Raw genomic sequence first — 23,130 nt, forward strand, 5'->3', positions numbered from 1 at the left:
TTCATTCAGGGTTTTCCATAAGATGTTATTATTAGAAAAAAAAAAAAACAATAGCAAATGAACTTTTTGGCAAACCCAATATAATTCAAAACATGAGACTCTCTAAAGAGGAGAATTACTGGCACTTGAACTATAGATAAAGAAACATTTTCACTCAGTATTTTCTGAGTGATGCTCTCAAATTGCATCAAAGAAGCCATAATTTAGTCTTTTAAAGTTTGACTTTAATTATAGAAAACACACACAAGGGACATTGCTCATGTATACACACGATATGCATAGTATGAAAATTAAAATATTGAATCTCCTCCCTGTCTGCCTCTTCCACCTCCCAAACTTACTTCTTTCTTTTTTTGGTCTTGCTACTTTCTATTCTTTCTATTTGAGTTAAAGGAGTAGTTTACTTGTGAGACATTAGAGAGCAGAAATGAGCTAAAGAAGACAGTGTAATTAATCCCATGATTTGTTGAATGGACATAGAATTGTGAAGCTTGCATTAAATACAAATCAAACGTGAAATTGGGAGTTCATGTTTATAGAAGTAAAATATTATGGAGCATGAGAATCTTAAATGCTTACCCAACCTATATATAATTCATATTCTATTCTAAGATAAATTTGTTAAGCAACTGTTACATGTCAGACATGCAGCCAAAATTGGGGATGATTATGATGATCAAAAAGCAAACTGCAGACTAGCCTCAAATCTTCTCAATTCAGGCTTGGGTGAAGGTGATGGAGTCACCATTGTCCCTACTTATCCATTAGATAGAAATATATATAGGCAGGGTAAATGTATTTTCAGGAAAACAGAAACTAGGTGAGACAGTCACCAGGTTATTGTTGTTCAGACGCTAAGTCGTGTCTAACTCTTTGTAACTCCATGGATTTCAGGATGCCAAGCTCCCCTGTCCTCCACTATCTCCCAGAGTTTCGTCAAATTCATGTCCATTGAGTTGGTGATGCCAACCAACCATTTTATCTGCTACTGTCTCTTTCTCCTTTGCCTTCAACTTTTCCCAACATCAGGGTCTTTTTCAATGAGTCAGCTCTTTACATCAGGTGACTGAAACTGAACTATTGGAGCTTCAGATTAAGCATCAGTCTTTTCAATGAATATTCAGGTTTTATTTTCTTTAGGAGTGACTGGCTTGCTCCCCTGACAGTCCAATTCAGTTCAGTCACTCAGTCGTGTGAGACTGTTTGTGACCCCATGGACTGCAGTACGCAAGTCTTCCCTGTCCGTCACCAACTCCCGGAGCTTGCTCAAACTCATGTCCATCATGTTGGTGCTGTCATCCAACCATCTATTCCTCTGTCGTCCCCTTCTCTTCCTGCCTTCAACCCTTTCCCAGCATCAGGGTCTTTTCCAATGAGTCAGTTCTTTGCATCAGGTGGCCAAAGTATTGGAGTTTCACCTTCAGCATCAGTCCTTTCAATGAATATTCAGGACTGATTTCCTTTAGGATTGACTGGTTGGATCTCCTTGCAGTCCAAGGGACTCTCAAGAGTCTTCTCCAACACCACAATTCAAAAGCATCAATTCTTCAGTGCTCAGCTTTCTTTATAGTCCAACTCTCACATCCATTCTCACTACTGGAAAAACCATAGCTTTGACCAGACAGACATTTGTTGATCATTATAATCACTTTACTTTAATATTAGGACAGATTCCCTTACTACCCCAGAACAAAACCTGGCTCTTAGCAAGACCGAGTCTTTTCCAGTCCTTCTCCTTTTTTTCCCCCTTCTTTTATCCTTGTCCTTAAAATATACTTCCCTTTTTTTAGCTCCATGATGCTTTTAGGCATATGTTATTAAAATTTACCCAGATTTTCTAGATATTTTTAGTAGAAGAGTTGGTTCAAACTAGGTGATCTATCAACAGAGACACAGGATAATATTCTGCCATTATTTGTGATCCCACCTGGTTTTTTTACTCATCAAAACAGAGTCTGAAATTTCTGTTTACTTGTATTTATTACTACACTTCTCTGCTAGTTTATTTTTCATTTTTTTTCAGTTACTGCTACTTAGTAAGTCAGTGGCTCAAGCCAACACTTCTTCTCTAGACCTCAGAATTTCAGAGCTCTTAATTGATTCATCTGCTGCCACTCTCCAGTCAACTGGAAAAAGACAACAATATTTAAATCTTGATTTGTAGAAAACTTTTCTAGCTATGACTTATAATCCAGAAACCATGAAATAATAAATCAGTACATTAAACTATGCAATAAATAAAATATTCTTGGCTACAGTGTCATACATGCTGTGAAAGTGCTGCACTCAATATGCCAGCAAATTTGGAAAACTCAGCAGTGGCCACAGGACTGGAAAAGGTCAGTTTTCATTCCAATCCCAAAGAAAGGCAAGGCCAAAGACTGCTCAAACTACCACACAATTGCACTCATCTCACACACTAGTAAAGTAATGCTGAAAATTCTCCAAGCCAGGCTTCAACAGTACGTGAACCATGAACTTCCAGATGTTCTATCTGGATCACCAAAAGAGCAAGAGAGTTCCAGAAAAACATCTACTTCTCCTTTTTTGACTATGCCAAAGCCTTTGACTGTGTGGATCACAATAAACTGAAAGAGATGGGAATACCAGATCACCTGACCTGCCTCTTGAGAAATCTGTATGCAGGTCAGGAAGCAACAGTTAGAATTGGACATGGAAAAACAGACTGATTCTAAATTGGAAAAGTAGTACTTCAAGGCTGTATATTGTCACCCTGCTTATTTAACTTCTATGCAGAATACATCATGAGAAAGCCGGGCTGGATGAAACACAAACTGGAATCAAGATTGCTGGGAGAAATATCAATAACCTCAGATATGCAAATGACACCACCCTTATGACAGGAAGTGAAGAAGAACTAAAGAGCCTCTTGATGAAAGTGAAAGAGGAGAGTGAAAAAGTTGGCTTAAAGCTCAACATTCAGAAAACTAAGATCTTGGCATCCAATCCCATCACTTCATGGCAAATAGATGGGGAAACAGTGGAAACAATGGCTGACTTTATTTTTCTGGGATTCAAAATCACTGCAGATGGTAATTGCAGCTGTGAAATTAAAAGACGCTTATTGCTTGGAAGGAAAGTTATGACCAACCTGGACAGAATATTAAAAAGCAGAGACATTACTTTGCCAACAAAGGTCCATCTAGTCAAGGCTATGGTTTTTCCAGTAGTCATGTATGGATATGAGAGTTGGACTGTAAAGAAAGCTGAGCACTGAAGAATTGATGCTTTTGAACTGTGGTGTTGGAGAAGTCTCTTAAGAGTCCCTTGGATTGCAAAGAGATCCAACCAGTCCATCCTAAAGGAGATCAGTCCTTGGTCTTCATTGATCATTCAACTGATGTTGAAGCTGAAACTCCAATACTCTGGCCACCCAGTGCGAAGAGTGGAGTCATTGGAAAAGACCATGATGCTAGGAGAGATTGGGGGCAGGAGGAGAAGGGGATGACAGAAGATGGTTGGATGGCATCACCGACTCAGTGGACATGAATTTGAGTAAACTCCTGGAGTTGGTGATGGACAAGGAGGCCTGACTTGCTGCAGTCTGTGCAGTCACAGAGTTGGACACGACTGAGTGACTGAAGTGAACTGAACTGAACAGTGTCATATTTAATCTCATAAGGAAAATTTTAAATTAGAGAATATTTACCCAATTATATGAGAGAAAAAAATAGAAATTCTGAAAAGTAAAGCATCGTCAGAAATATAAAATAAAACATCCAGAAATCTATAGTAAAAACAGTAGAACTCTAAGATAGAACCAAGTGCAATGGCTAGTAGTTAAAATTTTTCAAAAGAAGAAAAGCATTGGATGTATTCAGGAGCCAAGTGGATACTACAGAATGAAGGCCAGTAATTTTCATTGATTATGAGTAGTCAATTTAAAAAGCAGCTGGAGAACATACTAAATTAAAAAAAAGAGCTAGTTACTGTGGCCCAATATTAGGTGATCTAACATAAATAAAATTGACATCTTAGTAGGGCAAAGTGAAAAAAGGTGGGTCAGAAAATTGTGTAAAGAACAATATTTGACGATTTCCCAAACTTGATGAGAAACAATCTGTAAGCCTCAAACAGGATTTTTCATTAGAAATAATGGAATATGTCAAGTGTTGAGAAACAAGTCAACTCTGAATTCTATATCCTGTGAAAATCCTTTAAAGTTAAGGACAAAATAAAGACATTTTAGGAAAAAATTAAATCTAAGAGTATCAATTCAGTCTGCACTATAATAAATGCAAACTGAAGTTCTCTAGGATGAGGAGAAACCATACATCAAAACCTTACCTTGATTTTTAAAGGAACCTGCATACTGTTGTCCACTGTGGCTTCATCAGTCTACATTCCTGCTAACAGTGCAAGAGGTTTCCCTTTTCTCCACATCCTCTCCAGCATTTATTGTTTGTACAAATTTTAATGATGGTCATTCTGAATGGTGAGGTGATATCTCATTTTAGTGTTGATTTGCATTTGTCTAATAATTAGTGATGCTGAGCATCTTTTCATGTGACTCTTGGCCATCTGTATGTCTTCTTTGGAGAAATGTCTACTTAAGTCTTCCACCCATTTTTTTGATTCGTTGTTGTTGTTGTTGTTACTGAGTTTCATGAGCTATTTGTATGTTATGAAGATCAATCCCATGTCAGTTGTTTTGTTTGCAGGTATTTTCTTACATTCTGAAGGTGTTTTTTTTTTTTTTTTTTTTTGTCTCATTTGTGGTTTCCTTTTCTGTGTAAAAGCTTTTAAGTTTAATTAGTTTCCATTGGTTTATTTTTGTGTTTGTTTTCATTATTCTAGGAGGTGGGTCAGAAAAGATCTTGCTGTGATTTATGTCAAAGAGTGTTCCTATATTTTCTTATAAGAGTTTTACAATGTCCAGTCTTACATTCAGGTCTTTGATCTATATTTAGTTTATTTTTGTGTATAGTATTAGGGAGTTTTCTAACTTCATTCTTTTACATGTAGCTGTCCAGTTTTCTCAGCGTCACTTATTTAACAGACTATCTTTTCTCCATTGTATATTCTTACCTCCTTTGTCATAGATTAGGTGGCCATATTTAGAGAAGAACTAATTTGAATATGAATCTAGGGCTTCCCTGGTGGTGCAGGGATAAAGAATCTGCCTGCCAAAACTGGAGGCTTCAGAGAAAAATATTAGACCCCTGGGTCAGGAAGATCCCCTGAAATAGGAAATGGAAACCTGCTCTGGCATTTTTGCCTGGAAAATTCCATAGACAGTGGAGCCTGGCAGGTTACAGTCCATGGGATCACAAAGAGCCAGGCATGACTGAGCACACACACACACACACACACAATTTGAATCTAATACACACTTAAACAGAAAATGAAGTAGGACAAGTATCTCCTAATTCATTTTATGAAATGTATGCAATTTAAGACCAAACATTACAATAGCATCATATACAAGTATATTTTATCATATATTATATGAATATATATATATAATATTATATGACTATATATTACAGAATATTATACAAAATAATACAGTCTTACATACTTGGCCAAACACATTGCTAAATTTATCACTCACAATAACAGCTATAAGATATTGAATTGAAGTGAATATACTAAACATGACAAAGGATATTTACTAAAAACACTACAATTAACATTATATTTAATGGGAAAATGTTGAATGCATCTCCACTAACAATGGAAAATAAAACAAGATATATAGCTCACCACTTTCTTTAATATTGTGCTATAGAGAAAAGAAAATGCAACGAATGATAAAAGGTATAAAGTTTACAAAGTGAAGTGAAGTGAATTGAAAGTCGCTCAGTCGTGTCCAACTCTTTGCGACCCCATGGACTATACAGCCCATGGAATTCTTCAGGCCAGAGTACTGGAATGGGCAGCCATTCCCTTCTCCAGGGGATCTTCCCAACTCAAGGATTGAACCTGGGTCTCCTGCATTGCAGGTGGATTCTTTACCAACTGAACCACCAGGGAAGCCCAAAGTTTACAAAGGAAGCAGTAAAACTGTATGTTTGCAGAATGCATGATTATATAAATAGAAAGTCATGAGAAATCCAAAAATTGTTAAAGGAATAAAATTCTAGGACTAAATGTATTTAAGAAGGCTACAACATCAAATATTTTAACAAAAAATTGGCAAATAAAGTTGAAAATATATATGCCAAAATTTTTAAATATTTAGAAATATATTTTTTAAACAGAAGGTTTGAAACACTTGTACAAATAAAAAAGCACAAAATACTACCAAGGGAAACCAATGACCAAATAAAAATGTATTCTTATTAGGGCATTCAGACTTTATCTGCCACAAGGTCATGAAGATATTTTTCTGTTGTTTGTTGTAAGAACTAAATCTCATTTAGATGTACATTAAAGCCTGTGTTAATATTTGTTTGTAGTAAGGTCAGTAGCTGTTTAAAAATTAAGTGTATAACCAAATGACAAAGTGAGATTTAGTCTAAAAATGTAATTCCTTTCTGTTGCATAGGGCTAGCTTTCTCATAAATTAGTTGTTCATACAGGCATGAATCTTTCTCCACTCTCTCTACTCTGTCCCATTGGTTTATCTGTCTATTTACTTCTGTGTCACATTTCATTAGTCTCTCTACAGACTTTTATAATCAGTGCTGATTACCTGATGGTGCAATCTTCCATATTTGTTTTTCTTCAGAATGTTTCACTATTCTTAGTCCTTTTCATTAAATTTTAAAGTCAGTTTGTATAGTTTTTATCCAAACAAACCCTATCTATTAAAATATTCTATTGTATTCTTCCAATATAGACATAAATTAGACATAACTAATATCTTTATAATATTGAATTTTCTAAACCATTAACATAATGTTTCACTGTTTTATTTTTTTATAATCCTTTTTTAGTATAGATTCCAATTCACTGAGTAGAGATATAATTACATGTTTTCTTTGATTTATTTGCATACATTTGATGTTTTTTAATATTTATTTTTCTAAATGCTTTTTTGTATACATGAATAAATAATTTTTGTATATCAAATATTTATCCAGTGTCATTGCTATATTTACTAATTAATATGAATTGCTTATCAGTATATTTTAAAATTCTCTATTCTTGTCTTATTTTGCTATGGTCACCAGAAATACATTGAATAAATTTGAGAATGATTACTATTCTCATCTGAGTCTTGATTTTGGGAGGAAAGTCTATACTCCATCATTATTAAGAATGTATCTTACATATAGGTCTTTTGACCTATTTCTTACTAGAACAAAGATGATTCCATTTTATTCCTAGTATTCTAAGATATTTTATCATAAACAAGGGTTCAATTTTATCCAGTTATTTTTCTGCCTCTACCGGGGTGATCTAATGAATTCTTCATATTTCAGTTGATGTGTTAAAATTACATAATTTAAAAAATATTACACCAACTTGCACTGATAAAATAATAGTCATGTTCTACTCTTATTTTTGTTTGGTAGTATTTGGTAGTATTTATAGCTATTTTATCTGGTAGTATTTATAGTTAAAATATATGGTATTATATAGTTTGGTAGTATTTGGTTTCATACTTTTTTCCATCTGTGACAAGAAAGAAATTTTCCTGCACTATTATTTGTTGGTAATGTACTTATCAGCTTTTGCTATCAGCATTCTATAGGAGCATGGGAGAAGATGGCAGAATAGAAAAATCCTAGGCTTACCTCTTTCGAAAGCACAACAAAATTACAACTACATTTAGACAAACTATCTCTGAGAATAATATGAGGACTAACATAAAACATTTTCCACAACTAAAGATAAAAGGAAAAAGTGACACTGAGAAGTTTAGGAGAGATGGAGACATGGTCTGACCGGAACCCACACCCAGCATGATGACCCACAGGTGGAAGGGCTATCCCAGCCCTGGCCTCCCCAGGGAACGATGGTTCTGATCCATACATTGGGCTTCCCTCTCTGGGGGACTTGTACTAGAAAGATGAGAGCCAGAAGACTGGAAAATCAAGGCTTATCTCTTAAAGGGCAAATGTAGTATTTTATTGGATCTGTCTTCTCAGGCAGTGGCAACCGAAACAAAAATAAACAAATGGACCTATATCAAGCTAAAAAGCTTTTGCAGAGTTGAGAAAACAATCAACAAAGTAATGTGGCAACCCACTGAATTAAAGATTATATTTGCAAATAACCTATTAGATAAAGGGTAAATACCCAAATGTTATAAAGCAGTTATACAACTCAATATCAAAAAATCAATTAAAAGTGGCCTGAAGATGTGAATAGACATTTCTCCAAAAGAGACGTGATATACAAATGACCAGCAGACATATCAAAAAATGTTCAACATCACTAATCATCAGAGAGGTAAGTCAACACCACAGTGAGATAGCACTTCACACATGTCAGAAAGGCTACCATCAAAAAGAAAGTATCTTCTTTTAGTGAAGATATCCAGAAAAGGGAGCCCTTATGCATACTCATTTGTGGGAATATAAATTGGTGCAGCCACTATGGAAAACAGTATAGAGGTTCCTACAAAAATTAAAAGTAGAACTACCATGTCAATCCAGAAACTCCATTTCTGGGTATTTATCAGTTAAAATAAAAATGCTAATTTGAAAAGATATGCACATCCCTGTGTTTATTGCAGCAGTGTTTACAGTTGTCAAGATATTGAAGAAACCTAAGTGTCTATCAACAGTTGATTGATAAAGATATGAGAGATCTGTATCTATATATCATATTTCTGTGTGTGTACTCAGTCAGTCAGTCATGTCTGACTCTTTGTCACCCCATGGACTGTAGTCTGCCAGGCTCCTTTGTCCTTGGAATTTTCCAGGCAAGAATACTGGAGTGAGTTGCCACTTCCTACTCCAGGGGATCTTTCCAACCCAAGGATTGAATCCTCATCTCTTGCATCACCTGCATTGGCAGGCAGACTCTATCCTACTGAGCCACCAGGGAAGCGTATCACATCTATATCTATATAAAATGAAGTATTATCCAGTTGTGGAAAGAGTGAAATATGAAGTCTTTCCTTTTGCAACAACATGGCTTTACCTAGAGAGTATTATACTATGTGAAAAAATCAATCAGAGAAGGACAAGGACTGTATGATCTCACTTGTATGTGGAATCTAAAAAAACAAAACAAACAGAAACAGACTTACAGAGAGCAAAGTTGTGGTTCCCAGAGGAGAGGAAAGTTGGGGATTGGGTGAAATAGGTGAAGGCAATTAAAAAACACAAACTTTCAGTTATAAAATTAATAAATCACAGGGATGCGATATGCAAAGTTGTACAATGAATAACACTGTAATAATTTTGTATGATGGATGGTTATTAGGCTTACATGTTTAATCATTATGCCATACTTTTTTGTTTTTTGTTTTTGGCAGTGCCTCATGGCATCCAGAATCTTAGTGCCTTGACCAGGATTCAAACCCATGCCCCCTGCAATGTAAGTGTGCAGTCTTAACCACTGGACCACCAGGCAATTCCCTGCCATACACTTTAAACTAATGCTATATTGTATAGCAACTGTACTTCAGTTTTAAAAATTGTGGGAAAAAATTCTATAGTATTTATACAGCAATATGTGATCCAGTATTTATAAGATTTAAGATTTTGGTGCAATTTCTATATGCTAGAATAGTTTACATTACTTTGGTATAAATTTTGCCATACACATTTGAAAGAATTTCTTGCTGAATGTGAGTTTTGAGTTTTATTTTCAAATTATTTGATTATTAATAATTTGGGTAAACCTTATATATCTTTTTGTGTCAGTTTTGACTATGGATCATCGTTCCTTCTGTGGCAGATTTTTACAGTTCCTCTAATGCATTTGGGACGACTGTCTCAAAGTAACCTGCAGCTTTCCTGACAACTCCTCGCTCTCTCTCCTGCTAAGAACTGTAGCCCTTTTCTTCTGAGTTTTTAGAACCTTCTGCTACCATATCCACCACTTCCACCACCAGATCCATAACCACCACCATAGGGACTGCCCGAGCTTCTTCCACCAAAACTACCCCCTTTCATGGGTCCATAATTTGATTGCTGTTGTCCACTATAATTTCCAAAATCATTATAGTTTCCACCACCACCATGGTTACCTCCAAAATTTCCTCCTTCATTGTAGCCATCATATCCTCCACCACCGCCACCATATCCACCACCTTGGTTTCCATATTCTGGTCCACCACCACCGTAACCTCCTCTACTACTATAACCAGGACCACCGCCATAGTTGCCACCATCACCTCCAAATCCATTGTATCCACCATCACCTCCTCCATAACTCCCTCGGCTGCCACCACCTCCACCACCATAGCCTCCTCTTCCACCAAAGTTTCCACCACGGCCAAAGTTACCTCCACCACCTCCAAAGTTTCCTCCACGACCCATAAAGTTGCCGGATCCACCTCCACGACCTCTTTGTGATCCAGCAGATTGCATCTCTTGTTTAGAAAAGGCCTTTTTCAATTCACAATTATGCCCATTAATAGTGTGGTATTTCTGAACAACAATTTTATCAACTGTATCATGATCATCAAAAGTTACAAAAGCAAATCCCCTCTTTTTCCCACTCTGCCTGTCTTCCATAACTTCTATGGTTTCAATCTTGCCATACTTTTCAAAGTAGTCTCTCAAATTATATTCTTCTGTATCTTCTTTAATACCACCAATAAAAATTTTCTTCACTGTTAGATGGGCACCAGGCTTTACAGAATCCTCTCTAGAAACAGCTCTCTTTGGCTCCACTACACGCCCATCAACCTTGTGTGGTCGTAAGTAAGTTGTGCTTGAACATGGATCTTTTTCCTCTAAATTTTCACATATATTAGTATAAAAGTATTTATAATATTGGCTTTCCCTAGTAGCTCAGCTGGTAAAGAACCTTCCTGCAATGCAGGAGACGCCGGTTCCCTTCCTGGGTTGGGAAGATCCCCTGGAGAAGGAATAGGCAACACATTCCAGTATTCTTGGGCTCCACTCATGGCTCAGCTGGTAAAGAATCCAGTGCAGTGAGGGAGATATAGGTTCAATCCCTGGGTTGAGAAGATCCCCTGGAGAGGGGAACCACTACCCACTGCAGTATTCTGGCCTAGAGAATTTCATGGATTGTATAATCCATGGGGTCACAAAGAGTTGGACACAACTGAGTGAGTTTCACTTCACTTCACTTATAATATTACCTTAATATTATGTTTTTAAAATATGGGGATCTAATGTCATTATTTTTGTCTTTTTTTATAAACATAGTGTTTTTTCCTTTTGTTCTTTATTCAGTCTTGTTAAAGATTTATCAGTTTTTTTAGACTTCAGAAAACCAGTTTCTGTTTTTATTGATTCACAATCACACCCCTTATTTACCCAAATTAGTTGGTAATTTATGTTTGCCAAAAAACCTGCATATGATGTTTATAGCAGTTTTATTATTAATTGCCAGAACTTGGAAACAACCAAGATATCATTCAGTAGGTGAATGGATAAATAAATTATGGTACTTCCTGATAATGGAATAGTATTTAGTGCTAAAACTAAATGAGATTTTAAGCCACCAAAAACAGGGAGGAGTGTTAAATGCATATTATTAAAAGAAAGAAGCCAATCTCAGGAGGCTATAGAGTATGTGATTCCATCTGACATTCTGGAAAAAGCAAAACTATGGAAGCAGTGAAAAGAATATTGGTTTCCAGGTGTTTGAGTGGAGAAAAATGCATAAGCAGAGCCCAGAATATTTTTACAGCAGTAAAAATACTCTTTATAGTACATTAATGATTGATACATGTAATTTTACATCTGGCAAAACCCAGAGAAAGTACAACATTCAGAATAAATGCTTGCGTAAACTCTGGACTTAGGTACAAGTATGCCTAGTTTTGTAAGAAGCTGTCAAGCTCTTTCGGAATGGCTTTGTTAGTGTTTTGGATTGAATCTCAATGTATATCATATGAATTAATGTTCTATGAAGTTGAACAAAAAGTACAAAGTTTTTATTTTTATTATTTTGTAAACTTTTTTATAGTTTAAGAATAATTATAATGTAAAGAAGATATGATGAAAACTTAACAGGCTTATTATCTCTAAGTAGGTGATTTTTACATCATTTAAAAATAAAGATACAAAATTTTTAAAATAGTTATTTTAAAATTAGGTAATTCCACCCTTTGTCTTCAATTTGATGCTTTTATACGTTCTTTGTTAATGGGATAGTCATTTGTCTACTTATTTGATTTCTACTGGTATGATATCATTTTGTTAATCACTTATGAATAGGTTTTCTCATAAATTGTTTCATCATTTTGGGCTGATTCAAGCACATTACATTTATTGCACACTTTATTTCTGTTTTGATTACATCAGCTCCACCTCAGATCATCAAGCATTAGATCTCAGATGTTGGGAAACCCTGATCTAAACAACATCTGCATTTTCAAAACTTGGTTTAAATACCAATTCAGACTAATCTTCCTAATCACATAAAAATCTCTTCCGTATCTGGGCTGCCTCATTATGTCTCTCTTTTAGTGGTTGTCAGGTACATAAGTGCTTTACAGAATAATTTAATTCCTTGATCTTTTCACTTGATAGTAAACCTTTTGGTGGCAGAAATAACTTAGTTTTAGGATTGAACTGAATGTTTATGAGAATTTGTGTACATATTAGGCAGTCAAATGTCTTCATTGGATAATCATGCTTACAAACAGCCTATAGATAATTTGTATACACAAAATGATGCGGACTAACTTTTAAATGTTTTACTCCTAAGATGAAAAGCTAAACAAAAATTGTTTTGTATACATTAAATGGAGTAGAAATAATATACACAATTTCTTACTGATTCTGGAAAATATAACTTGCCTTTGGCCAATTATATATATATTTACTTATTTGATCTGTTTTGATTTATGATTATCACAACTTATTATAGACTATCTGTACTATAGATCAATTAATTTATTCCTTCAAAACACATTTATTTTCTGCATAGTGTTTTTTTTAATTGAAGTACAGTTGATTTACAATGTTGTGTTGGTTTGTGATGTGCAGCAAAGTGATTCTCTGTGTGTGTGGTTTTGTGTATTATATATAGCAAGTCCCCTATATATGAACAAGTTCCATTCTAAGAGCTTGTTTGTAAGCCTACTTTCCTCATAAGCCCAGTGAAGTTAGCCTACTTAACCAACTAACACAACTGGCTATATACTACTGTACTGTAATAGGTTTATAATACTTTTCACACAAATATACATAAAAACAAACACACATAAAAACATTTTTAATCTTATAGTTGAGTGCCTTGAAAAGTACAGTATTACAGCACAACATACAAGGGCTGTAATCAAGTGAACAGGCAAGAAAACTGCCTGGAGGAAGGAGAGAAGGTGGGAGATGGTAGAGCGGAAAATCACCAGCAATGGGACAGAGAGGGCAGGCTGCCTCACTCATGCCTGATGTTTGATGGCACAGGTCTGGTTCCTTGCTGGATTCAATTACTTCTATCTTCTTGAAAAAATGTTCCAGTAATGTCTGGGTACTAGCTTTTTTTTTTCTCTTCAAATCTGAAAAGGTAGCACTGGATCACATCCTGAATGGCTGCTATAAGCTTCATGTACCATTTTATGTTCAAGTCTTGTGCCTCAAAAACTAACAGTGTCTCTTCAAATAAGGAAAATCCCCTTGCCATTTCCTGCATCACAAATCTCTTTGGTTCTTCAGTTACTTCTTCTTTCTCCTGTCTCTCTTCTTCCTTTCTCTGGGCCTCAATTCCATCAGTAAGTTTCATTAGTAAGCTGCTCCAGGTTCCACCCTTATTGCTTGGCAATTATTAGTAGTACCAGCTATATCATCACTGTTTTACTCTTGCTTCTGGACATCCTGGGCTTGAAATAAAGAAACTGTACTACGGTGCTCTATATAGTACTGTAAAATACACAAAAGCACAACCGCTTGTAGAAGATGCACACACGTGACATATGAACTAACTTATGTGATTGGACATGCTAACACACATCAGCATTTTTAAAAGTTTGCAACTTGAAGGTTCACACATAGGGCAGTTTTATATATATATGTGTGTACATATGTATATATGTAAAAAGAATATGTATACTTCTTCAGTTTCTTTTCCATTGCAGTTTATTACAATAGATTAAATAGAGTTCCCTGTGCCAGATATTTACATATATATACATATATGTATGTACAATAACAAGATCCTACTTGTATTGTACTATAGTAGTAATCCCAGACTCCTAATTTATCCTTCCCCCACTTCCCCTTTGGTCATCAAAATTTGTTTTCCATGTTTGTGTGTCTATTTCTACTTTGTGAATGTGTTCATTTTTATCATTTTTAGATTCCACATATAAGCAATATCATATATTTGTCTTTGGCTTAACTGCACTTAGGATCTGTAAGTCCATCCATGTTGCTGCAAATGGCATTATTTCATTCTTTTTATGGTTGAGTAATACTCCACTATATATATGTGGGTATATATATATTAATATATATATATATATATCATATCTTCTATAGTGGGCTAGTGTCTTTTAGTGAATTTTTTTTTAAATTATGAAGTCCAATTTTCCTTTTCTTTTGTTGCCTATACTTTTGATGTCACATCTAAGAAGTCTTTGTCAAATCCAATTTTGTAAAGCTTTTATCCTATGCTTTCTACTAAGAGTTTTACTATTTTTTAACTTGTGTTTAGGTCCTAGATTTTTAATTAATTTTGAATTATTTTTGTATATGTTATTAGGTAAGATATGTCTTTACTCTTTTGAATGTCAACTCCAGTTTTCCTAGTACTTTTCATTGAAAAGACTGAAAAAAAAAAAACTGTCATTTTCCCACTGAATAGTCTTGACACGCTTGTCTAAAATTATTTCACCATATATGTGAGAGTGTAGAGAAATGCAAATCAACACTAAAATGAAATACTACCTCACACACATTGGAATAGCAACCAAAAACAAAAGCAACAAGTATTGTTAAGGATGTGAAGAAATTTTAATCCTTTTGCACTGTTTGTGGCAATACAATATGTTATAGCTACTCTGGAAACAGCTTGGAAATTCCTCAAAAAATTAAAAATTGAGTTACCACATGATCCAGCAATTCTATACTTGGATATACCCAAAAGAATTGAAAGTAGGATTTTGAAGAATTATTTGTACTCCATGTTCACAGCCCCATTATTACATTGCTAAAACATGTGCCCATCAAGGGATAAGCAGATAGGCAAAATGTGCTATATACATTGTTGCTGCTGCTGCTGCAAAGTCACTTCAGTCGTGTCCGACTCTGTGATCCCATAGACAGCAGCCCACCAGGCTCCTCCGTCCCTGAGATTCTCCAGGCAAGAACACTGGAGTGGGTTGCCATTTCCTTCTCCCATGTGTGAAAGTGAAAAATGAAAGTGAAGTCGCTCTGTCGTGTCCGACTCTCAGCGACCCCATGGACCACAGCCTACCAGGCTCCCCCATCCATGGGACTTTCCAGGCAAGAGTACTGGAGTGGGATGCCATTGCCTTCTCCAATAAACATTGTTACTCAGTCACTAAGTTGTGTCCAACTCTGCCACCCTATGAACTGCAAATGCCAGGCTTATCTGCCCAACACTATTTCCCTGAGTTTTCTCAAGCTCATCTCCATTGAGTCATTGATACCACCCAACCATCTCATCCTCTGTTGCCTCCTTTTCCTCTTGCCCTCAATTTTTTCCAGCATCAGGGTCTTTTCCAATGAGTCACCTCTTTATATCAGGTGGCCAAAGTATTGGAACTTCAGCATCAGAATCAGTCCTTCCAGGGCACATTCATGATTGACTGGTTTGATTTCTTTACAGTTCAAGGGACTCTCAAGAATCTTCTCCAGACCCACAGTTCAAAAGCATCAATTCTTCAATGCTCAGCCTTCTTTATGGCCCAACTCTCACATCTGTACATGACCACTGGAAAAACCACAGTTTTGACTAGATGGACTCTGAGCAAAGATGCCTCTGCCTTTTAGTAAACTGTCTATGTTTCTTATAGCTATTCTTCCAAGGAGTAAGCATCTTTTCATTATTTGGCTGCAGACGGTCCACATTGATTTTGGAGCCAAGTTAATAAAATCTGACACTGTTTCCATTGTTTCCCCATGTATTTGACATGAAGTGATGGGACCAGATGCCATGGTCTTAGGTGTTGAATGTTGAGTTTTAAGCCAGTTTTTTCACTCCTCTCTTTCACCTTCATCAAGAGGCCCTTTAGTTCCTCTTCAGTTTCTGCCATTAAAGAGGTATCATATACATATCTGAAGCTGTTGATATTTCTCCTGGCAATATTAATTCCAGCTTGTGATTCATCTAGCCTGGTACTCTGCATATAAGGTAAATAAGTAGGGTGGAAATATACAGCCTTGATGTACTCCTTTTACAATTTTGAACCAGTCTGTTGTTCCATGTCGTTTTCTAACTGTTGCTTCTTGTCCTGCATAGAGGTTCCTCAGGAGGCAGGTAAGGTAGTCTGGGATCCCCATCTTTTTAAGAATATTCCACAGTTTGTTGTGATCCACAGTCAAAGGCTTTAGTATAGTCAATGAAGAAGTAGATGTTTTCTTGAATTTCCTTGCTTTTTCTATGATCCAGCATATGTTGGCAATTTGCTTTTCGGTTGCTCTACCTTTTCTAAAGCCAGCTTGTACATCTGGAAGTTCTAGATTTGCATACTGCTGAAGCCTAGCTTGAAAGGATTTTGAGCATATTCTTGCTGACATGTGAAATGAGTGCAATTGTATGGTAATTGGAACATTCTTTGGCCTTGTCTTTCTTTGGGATTGGAAAGAAAACTGTCATTTTCCTGTCTTGTGGCCACTGCTGAGTTTTCCAAATTTGCTGGCATAATGACTGCAGTACATTAACAGCATCATCTTTTAAGATTTGAAAAGCTCAGCTGGAATTCCATCACCTCCACTAGCTTTGTTCATAGTGATGCTTCCCACTTGACTTCACACTCCAGGATGTCTGGCTCTAGGTGAGTGACCACATCATCGTGCTTTTCTTATCTCTCCTTGGTACACTCTGGAATTCTGCATTCAGTTGGGTATATCTTTTCCTTTCTCCTTTGCCTTTCACTCCTCTTCTTTTCTAAATTATTTATAAGGCCCCTTCAGACATCCCCTTTGCCTTCTTGCATTTTTTCCCCCCTTGGGGATGGTTTTGGTCATTGCCTCATATACAATGTTACAAACCTCTGTCCATAATTCTTTAGGCACTGTGTCTACCAGAGCTAGTCCCTTGAATCTAATAGTCACCTCCATTGTGTAATTATAAGGGATTTAATTTAGTTCTTACCTGAATGGTCTAGTTATTTTCCCTCCTTTTTTTCAATTTGAACCTGAATTTTGCAGTAAAGGGCTGATGATCTGAGTCACAGTTAGTCCCAGGTCTTATTTTTGCTGACTGTATAGAGCTTCCCCATCTTCGGCAGCAAAGAATATAATCAGTTTGATTTAGATATTGACCATCTGGTGATGTCCATGAGTAGAGTCATCTCTTGTGTTGGTACCAGTGGGTGACCAGTATGTTGTCTTGGCAAAACTCTGTTATCCTTTGCCCTGCTTCATTTTGCACTCCAAGGCCAAACTTGCCTGTTATTCCAGGTTTCTCTTGACTGCCTACTTTTGCATATATTGCATACACATACCATAGTATATTCTCCTTAAAAAGAAAGGAAGCTCTGCAATATATCACAACATTGATAACTCTTGAGGATATAATGTTAAATGAAATAAGCCAACCACAGAAAGTCAAATACTGTATGATTCCACTTATATGAGGTATTTAATTAAATCATAAAGACAGTATAACAGTGGTTGCCAGGGGCTGAAGGCAGGGAAGATCGAGTTATTGTTTCATACACATTGTTTCAGATGTGTATGTGTGCAAGATGAACAAGATGTATACAAGAGGAACAGAATTAAGAGGATGGATGGTGCTGATGGCTGCAAAAAAGTGAATGTATTTAATATCACTGCATTTTATGCTTCAAAATGGTTAAGATGATAAATTTTATGTTTCATGTAATTTAACACAGTTTTAAAAATAATTAATTTACACCAATAGGGTGTATTCTTGATTTTAAAAACTGAAAATTTCTCTCTCTCTCATGAATCAACTGAATTTGAATTTTTGATGCTTGCAGTTTTCAGAAGGTAAATTCCTTCTGCTACCATTACTAATCTTCTAACATGTCCAATATTAAGAATGAGTGTCCACATTACATATGCAGATAACTCATTTGCATATACAAACATGCATAAAAGGGGTAATTACAAATCTAAATAACCATTGCATGTGAAAATATGTCATTTACATATGCAGCTTAAATATCTTTTTGAAATCCTGATGCTGCTAATGTGTGAGAATTTGTTGCTGTGTTGAAGTTTGCTCCTGTTTTTTTTTTTTTCTGTTCTTTAACAGACTTCTCTATAATTAATATAGTATTATTCTCTTGTGCTTTTGCTAACTCACTCTATTTTCTATTATTTTATCTATGAGTTAAATGTCATCAATGTACCTTATGCTATAAGCATATTAGTGCAGAATCAAGACATCTGAATCACAGCCCAAATCCTGTTAATGAATCTGTACTTGGTCTTCCTTCTTAAAATTCATGTTTTTCCCTCTTGAATTAAATTTTGCCTAATAACTGGGCAAAATATTGTTACTAGATGAACATGATGTAATGAATTTCACCTCTCACCTCTGCAGTTGCTCTCTTTGGATACCTTTGTTCTGCTAATCTTCCAGAAGAAAAATGTGAATCCTCTAGCCTTGCCACAGCTCCACTTACACACTATTCTCTCAGGTCCCAAACAAGACAATTTTCATTAAAGCCATTTTTTTCTACCACAATTTCATTTATGTATACAACAAATATTTTTTGAGTACCTACTCCATAACATTCTTCTAGATACTTTTAATACACCTGTGAACAAAACAAAGAAGCCTGCTACCTTCTAGTGGAGAAGATAGTGAGTAAACAATACACATCTAAATAATTGTGTGGTATAATAGAAAGTATTGAGTGCTTAGAAAAAAATAAAGATTGAAGCAAGTTGAGTAGGATTAGGGGAATGAACGTTGAGGGAGAGAGGTATATAACATAAGAATGAACAGGGGAAGCCAATTTTGAAGATGACAATTGAAGCAAAATTGAAGAAATTTAGCAAGAGGATGTATAAGGGAAAGCATTCTGAGGAAGACCCAACATTGGAGAAAGTGACCAACATGAAGCCTGTATGACAGATAGAGAATGAATAAACAGAAGAGTAATAGGATTGTTTCTTAAGAAGTGAGCTACTCTCGTTCTTTGCTTGGTTTTGGTCACAAAAGTCTTTGAAAGACATGCATCATTATGCTTACTATGCCCCATTCTTTTTCTTCTCATCTTCACCTATAACTGTTTCACCCAAGCCTCCTTCTCAACTACCCCAGAGAAACTGCTTCTGCCAAGTTAAGCTATGACCGCTACACTGATAAAGCCAAAGGTTAGTTCTAACTCAGACCTCATCTAACATGAATGATCAACTTCATTTGACAGTTGCTTTTTCCTTCCTCCTTCAGTCCCTTCCTCACTCAGTGTGTTTCCTCCTACCTCCACTGGGCTCTCCTTCTCATAACCTTTGCTGTAATATCACTTTAAAATTTAAAATGGAATTTTGGTGAGAAGCAGATCAGTGGGTCTGGGGGTGGGAACTCATAGGAAGGGGCCACAAGTCAGTCTTTTGGGTGTGATGAAAATGGTTTATATCTTGCTTATAGTGGTGATTTGTGTTTATATATTTGTAACAAGTCATCAAAATGCATGCCTTGAAGTGGGAACACTTTACTGCATTGACATTCTATGTCTGTAAGGAGCATTATTAAAAAAAATAATAAAGTATCATTATAAAGCCTTGGAAAGAGATCTGCATTTGTAGGACATCATCAATTATTGAGAAAAACACCTTGCAAAGAACCAGAGAAAAGAAAATTTTATCATACAGAGTGCTTGGTTTCATATATTATGTATTGGTTTATATATATATATATATAAATTTAGTCATATGTATATTACTCATATATCTAGAATAGAAAAGATCCTACTAATTCATAAATATATAAGTATTAAACATTATTAGCTTTCAATGAAATAATGCAAACTAGAACTTCAGTTATACACACCTAACGGAATGGCTAAAATTTTTAATAAGAAAACTAGATGATATCAAGTGTTGGCAAGAATATGGAGAATGGAGCCTTTCATACATTATTGGTGGGAATATACACTAAGTTGGATAGTCGCAATTTGTGTGATTCTCTGTATGTAACAGTTTAATAAAAATTTATGGAAGATTAGAGGTTAACAAAAAATGCCCCTGATATATAGCATTAAAATACCTTCTGAAAAGAAAAAAAGATGAGTTTTAACTAGCAATATATAATCTTATGTCAGTGTACAGGGTATTATTGTTTTTTATAATTGTTTTTATAATTCTACTAATTATAGATGAAACTAATATTTTAAATTGCATTTGTGATTATTAACAAAGTTAAAAAGGATTTTGTATATTGTTTTCCATTAAGGATTATATGCAACATTATATTCCCTGGTAAGTGTGATGGTTTCATAGATAAATTCTTTGTTTTTTTTTTTTTTTTTGGTAGCTCTAAAATATCATTATTTCATATGAAATAGAAAAATTCATTATCCATGATGTTCACGTACATATATTTGTTTCTGATGGAAATAATTAGTCTTCAATTGCTGTATTTAAGTGCATGCAGATTGTTTCTTTGGCTCAGACAGACACAATTTGTTTGCAATTACTTCCAGCATTTTGCACATGACCACAAGAAAATGATTAAGGCATGTTTCAAAAGTTGTTTGCCTATATTTTTCTGACACCTTAAATGTGATTAGATAAGAGAGTCAGGTTTTAAGTGTAATAGCCTAACATGCATGAGATATCTTGCTGCTATGAGGGTCTTTTTTAAACAAATGTTCACCATCCTTTCATTTGCACAGTGCTTCAGGTTTTGCTTTATTTTTTTTTAATTAACACAATTTAAGTTGAAAAGAGGAAAAATAAAAGCTATGAATTTTTCTTAGATACTGAGAATTTTTCACTTTAAATGGATATTTGTGTTTCCTTGATCTGCAGGAGGCTAGAGACAAAAGCAATTGTTTTAGTACATGCTTTATTTTATTTAGCAAGATTTAAAACTCTCAGATCATAAAAATTAGAGAAACGCTCAATTTTTGTCATGGAGAGTTTAATTTTTTAACACATCATTTTAAAAAATGGTTACTTTAAATGGAAACATGAATAGAAAACTAAACTAAATGAACAATGTATGAGAGAGATACATACACAGGTTAATATAAAACTGTTCAAAACATTCTCCTTTAAAGACTATAATTTTTTTCAGATATATTAGAGAAAAACAACCATATTAATTAACCATAAACAGTATTATTTCCTTTACTATCCTTAACAATTTTCAGAGATTGCAATCTTAACCTATTTGATACATAATAGGATGGCATGAATTTTGAAGATGTTTTTATTGAAATAATTTCTGTGGCAATTTAGAATCTCATAATTTTACTAGATAAGGGTAACTATAGGGATACTGAATTTCAGGTATGTACACTTTCATTATTAGTTTAGCTGTGGCTGTTAAAATGTAGTAAGTATTAGGAACTACTACAACTAGAGGCATAGGTGTATAGTTAATGCACAGTTTATTATTTGTCCTTTGCCCAACTGAAATACTGGGATCAATTTATATGATGCAGATCAGAACAGGTCATAATCCCTCCTGTGCATCTCAGTAGCCATATCATTTCCAAAGACACACTTTAAAAAATACTTTCTTTGCTCAAGAAGGAGGGGACATATGTATTCTTATGGATGATTCACATTGTTATATGGCAGAAATTAGACAATTTGAAAAAAGTATCCTCCAATGAAAAGTTAAAAAAAAACAACTTTCCTCACCTGTAAGATTGACACTGTCGAATGACAAAAATAAAACAATTAATTTACTACTTTGTCTTTTATTCAAGGGAAAACAATCTATGGGTTAGGGCAGACAGTGCCTCACAACAGTGAAACACTATACCCAGGAGTTTGGGCAAGAGTAAGTTTATTTATAGACAGAAGAAGCAATGAGGGAACAGGTCTTGATTCACTAGATTAGGCATTTCCTGTAAGGCTAGGAGGTTCTATTTTTTTCATGAGGTCAAAGGGCTAAAGCTGTGGGCTGTGATTGGTATTGAGTTCCTGGGGTGCTTCTGCAGGTTGCCACTGGGGCAGCTTCTCTTTTGTGGGTCCCAATATACAAATTAACTTTATTAGAGAGAAATCAGAACTATATTCTCTGTGTGATCTGCAGATCCTTAAATCTCACTGTTGTCTAGGGCTGTAATCTTTCCTGTTTGGAGCCTTGACTGGTGACAATTCAGGTAGCCGTCACCACGAGAATACTCTTCTGGCAGCTCTGCCTGGGCTCCTCCCATGTTTATGTGGAAGATCAGTGCCCCCTCAAGCATGGGCAATTCCATGTTTAAGTAGGCTAAAAAGAGTGGGAGGCTATGGTCTGAGCTACCTGGATAAGTCCGGAGTGTGCACATGAGTGCTCACTCACTCAGTAGTGTTCAACTCTGTGTAGCCCCATGGACTGCAGCCCACCAGGCTCCTGTTTCCATGGGATTCTCCAGGCAAGGAATACTGGAGTGGGTTGCCATTTCCTCCTCCAAGTGATCTTCCTGACTCAGGGATTGAACCCACGTCTCCTGCATTGGCAGGTGGATTCTTTACCACTGAGCCGCCAGGGAAGCCCTTTAAGTCTTGACTGGCCACAACCAAACCTGGCTTCACATTGCGCTTCATGTTGGACTTTTCATCCCACAGTACAGTCGGAAGTGGGAGTTACCAGGAAATATTGGTGATTAAAAATGTGCTTCCCTTAGCCAATCCCTACTTCCTTGGCTAGGAGTAAATATAAATGATGCTGTGACCAGGAACCTCTCCTTAACTCTTGACGATATTGCAGAATCTACTGCTGAAGCCAAAGCTTCCCAAGAAA

At 35.7% G+C, this 23,130-nt stretch overlaps 1 protein-coding gene across 1 annotated transcript; it reads right to left on the reverse strand.

Moving 5' to 3' along the window:
- Positions 1-9,923: 9,923 nt before the first annotated feature.
- On the reverse strand, positions 9,924-22,606 carry LOC139037356 (heterogeneous nuclear ribonucleoprotein A3-like). The gene is made up of 2 exons (XM_070473754.1): positions 22,453-22,606; positions 9,924-10,825 (listed from the first exon to the last, which is right to left on the reverse strand). Exons 1-2 carry the CDS (start codon positions 22,604-22,606, stop codon positions 9,939-9,941), a joined length of 1,041 nt encoding a protein of 346 aa, XP_070329855.1. The 3' UTR covers positions 9,924-9,938.
- Positions 22,607-23,130: the final 524 nt, after the last annotated feature.

Source organism: Odocoileus virginianus, chromosome 11 (assembly GCF_023699985.2).
Source record: "Odocoileus virginianus isolate 20LAN1187 ecotype Illinois chromosome 11, Ovbor_1.2, whole genome shotgun sequence".
NCBI classification, from domain to species: domain Eukaryota; kingdom Metazoa; phylum Chordata; class Mammalia; order Artiodactyla; family Cervidae; genus Odocoileus; species Odocoileus virginianus.